Raw genomic sequence first — 1,457 nt, forward strand, 5'->3', positions numbered from 1 at the left:
AAAAAAAAAAAATAAATAAATTCATTTCCTTTAACAAATATTGATTACATTTAATATTCCTGTAAATGATCTCTGTATCATGACAGAATACATGGGGTACATTAAAATTGTGTTTTCCTATGTGATAATATTTGTAGTTCAGAGCCATCTGAAGATGAAGAATCCCATGACCTTCCTTCTGTTACACGAAAAAATGACATTTCAGAACTGGAAGACCTTTCGGAATTGGAAGATCTTAAAGATGCTAAGCTTCAGACATTGAAGGAACTGTTTCCCCAAAGAAGTGACAGTGATCTTCTAAAGGTTGTACCTGTTTAAAAAATTACACTTTATTTTACTTACTTTTTAAAGACTCCCCCCCACCCCCAATTTATGTGAATGCATGTTTTGCTTGCATGTGTGTATGTGCATCCCTTGCATGCCTGGTGCTGGTTGAGTCTAGAAGAGCGTAACAGGTACCTTTGAACTGAGTTCAGACTGTCATGTGAATGCTGAGAAGTAAATCAGAGTCCTGCAAAAGCAACAGCTGCTCTCAGCCACTGATAGGTCTTTCCAGCTGTGTATGGTTAGATACACGCCACCACCACCACCACCTCTACCTCCGCACTCTGCAGGTCAGAGCACAACTTGACTGAGTTTAGTTCTCCCCTTTCAGCTTGGGATCCAGAGAGCCAACTCAGGTTATGAAGCTTGTGTAGCAAATTTTGTACACACTGATCGATCGATTGATCGATCTATCTATCTATCTATCTTACCCAGGTTGTAGCTTTTTGTTGTTGTTGTTTTTTGTTTTTTTTGTTTTTTTGTTTTTCTTTTTTTTTGAGGCAGGGTTTCTCTGTATAGCTCTGGCTGTCCTAGAACTCACTTTGTAGACCTAGCTGGCCTTGAACTCAGAAATCGCCCTGCCTCTGCCTCCAGAGTGCTGGATTAAAGGTGTGTGCCACCACGCCCGGCTTCAGGTTATAGCTTTTATGACAGTTATTTGCAGTTGTAATGAGAAAAAAAAATCTCTTGAATTCAGATATCTTGGCTCCTGTGGAGGCCCGCTGGGGACAGGACCTCTACAAGGCAAATATTGTCTGGACAGCAGTGCTGTAAGGCCATTTTTGTTGGCTATAAGTGAGTTCCCGAGAATCAAAGAGAACAGACACACGGGTCTTCTCAAAACTGAAGGTGATTATGCTGGAAGTGAAGCGGAATTCCACTCAGGCCAGAGATGTGCCTATGTGTATAAAACAGCATAGCGACTCCTGGAGGTAAACTGATCACAGCCAGAGTAATCAGGGGAAACATAGCTCAGTGGCACAGTTCATGCTAAATTCCAAAGTGACTTTACTAGGAAAAGGTAGTTGGGTACAGAACTTGTGTGATCCTGAACCCTTCATGGAATAAACTAAAGAAATTCAAATAAATAGGGTGGTGGCGCGGTGGTGCACACCTTTAAATCCTAGCACTTG

At 41.5% G+C, this 1,457-nt stretch overlaps 1 protein-coding gene across 3 annotated transcripts in view; it reads left to right on the top strand.

Annotated features, from left to right (window-relative positions):
• Nucleotides 1–1,457, top strand: part of Smarcad1 (SWI/SNF-related, matrix-associated actin-dependent regulator of chromatin, subfamily a, containing DEAD/H box 1) — a 60,742-nt gene that overhangs the window by 13,699 nt on the left and 45,586 nt on the right. For all 3 annotated transcript variants that reach the window (XM_029534906.1, XM_021190210.2, XM_029534907.1), the window contains exon 4: nt 138–303. In XM_029534906.1, the coding sequence (XP_029390766.1) occupies nt 138–303 (166 nt within the window). The remainder of the gene's footprint in view (nt 1–137; nt 304–1,457) is intronic.

The sequence above is a fragment of the Mus pahari genome, chromosome 2 (genome assembly GCF_900095145.1).
Source record: "Mus pahari chromosome 2, PAHARI_EIJ_v1.1, whole genome shotgun sequence".
Classification (NCBI taxonomy): Eukaryota; Metazoa; Chordata; class Mammalia; order Rodentia; family Muridae; genus Mus; species Mus pahari.